General features: G+C 33.1%; 1 protein-coding gene across 1 annotated transcript; it reads right to left on the reverse strand.

Moving 5' to 3' along the window:
• Window positions 1-421: 421 nt before the first annotated feature.
• On the reverse strand, window positions 422-1,500 carry LOC100569212 (the record flags this gene model as incomplete). Its single annotated transcript, XM_008191322.1, has 2 exons — window positions 422-1,223; window positions 1,380-1,500. Coding segments are annotated over 2 exons (923 nt in total), but the record flags the coding sequence as incomplete, so codon positions are not given.
• Window positions 1,501-1,545: the final 45 nt, after the last annotated feature.

The following is a 1,545-nucleotide window of genomic DNA, read 5'->3' on the forward strand; positions in this document are numbered from 1 at the left end:
CTTAATGTTCAACATCAATTTTACAGTATTCTACTTAATTTAAAGCTCCCAATTCTCAATCAATAAATGCTTAACAGTATAAATATCAATTCTATCCAATAATCAAACAAATAACTCAAATATATTTTATTTTATTATTAACAATACAAAAAAAAATGTTTGCCCCATTCTACCCCGAGATAGGGGTATAATGGGGTATACATTTTAACATATTATATTTTTGAAATAGAAATACTTATTTATATTCATTAATTTTTTTTTGTACAATATTAACATGTATGGGTTGCTTCATCGTCGCTCTCAACTCCTGCACAGGAGTTGTGGGACCACTTCCTACATTCCAGACAACTAATCCATCCTTCGTTGGACTTTGAATATAGTTTTTTACAATATAGGTACTTAGCGTCCGGATCATCTTCACTTAAAGACGAATCTTTTTTCTCTCTGTGAACTTTTTTTTCTTTTTTGGCACAGATTTAAATAGTTGTTTCTTTGTTAACATGGTTTTTTCTTGTCTTTTCTTTTCTTTTTCTTCTTTATTTTTTTTTGCCGTTTCCAAAGATATTTCCAAGTCATTCTTATAGGGCGATTCCGTTAAAATAGCTGTTTTACCTCTTTTTCGTGAATTTCTTTTTTCTGTTTGTTTCACTTTAAGTATGGGTAGTATATTTTCAGGCGATTCAATTGGAAATGTAATTTGTTGATTATGAAGCGCCAGTGAACACTGTGGCTCATTCAAAACAACTGTGGCTTGTTCTGTCGTTTCCGAGTTTAAATGTTGATCATTTACGTTTTCATTTACTCTAGCATCTTGTTCAGTTGACAAAGTACTTGGTACAATGTCAGTTACGATCGATGGCAAAAAATCTTCATCACTAAAAACATTATTGTTCGGAGGCCATATTCCGGTTGCTTCAAAACCTTTCATTGCAGTTTTCATGTTTGCAACATGTATGAAAGCTGCACCAAATAACGATGAAATATTTCCTAAAGTAACTACTTTGCCCGGATTACAACGGAGCCATTTTCTAACTTCATCTTCATAATATATGCTCAATGGTTTCATGAATGATACGTCACATGGTTGTAGTTTATGTGAACAATGGGGTGGAAAGCATAATAAAATAACTCCATTTTCTCTAGCTGCATTAATAACGGGAAGATTTTTTGTGTGTGAAGAATGACCATCAAAGAGTAATAGAACTGGATCTTCTTTTGTTGCCCTCGAAAATGTAATAAATTGTATAAACCATTTTAAAAAAAGCTCAGAAGTTATCCAACCTGTTTCATGACATTCAACCCACAATTCAGGAGGTAGTCATGTAGAAAAATGTGGTTGGTTTCTTTTTCTCGGAAAAATTAACATTGGAGGGACATACTTGCCACTAGCTGAAAAGCATATTACTGCAGTAACCGTTTCTCCACGTTCAGCAGATGTTATAATGCCAACCTGTCGTTTCCCTTCAGTAGCTAACACTTTTGACTGTCCCTTTGGATTAACTGTGATACCAGTTTCATCGCAATTGTATATTCTATTTGCATTTA

This window comes from Acyrthosiphon pisum, unplaced genomic scaffold (genome assembly GCF_005508785.2).
Source record: "Acyrthosiphon pisum isolate AL4f unplaced genomic scaffold, pea_aphid_22Mar2018_4r6ur Scaffold_11557;HRSCAF=12177, whole genome shotgun sequence".
NCBI classification, from domain to species: Eukaryota; Metazoa; Arthropoda; class Insecta; order Hemiptera; family Aphididae; genus Acyrthosiphon; species Acyrthosiphon pisum.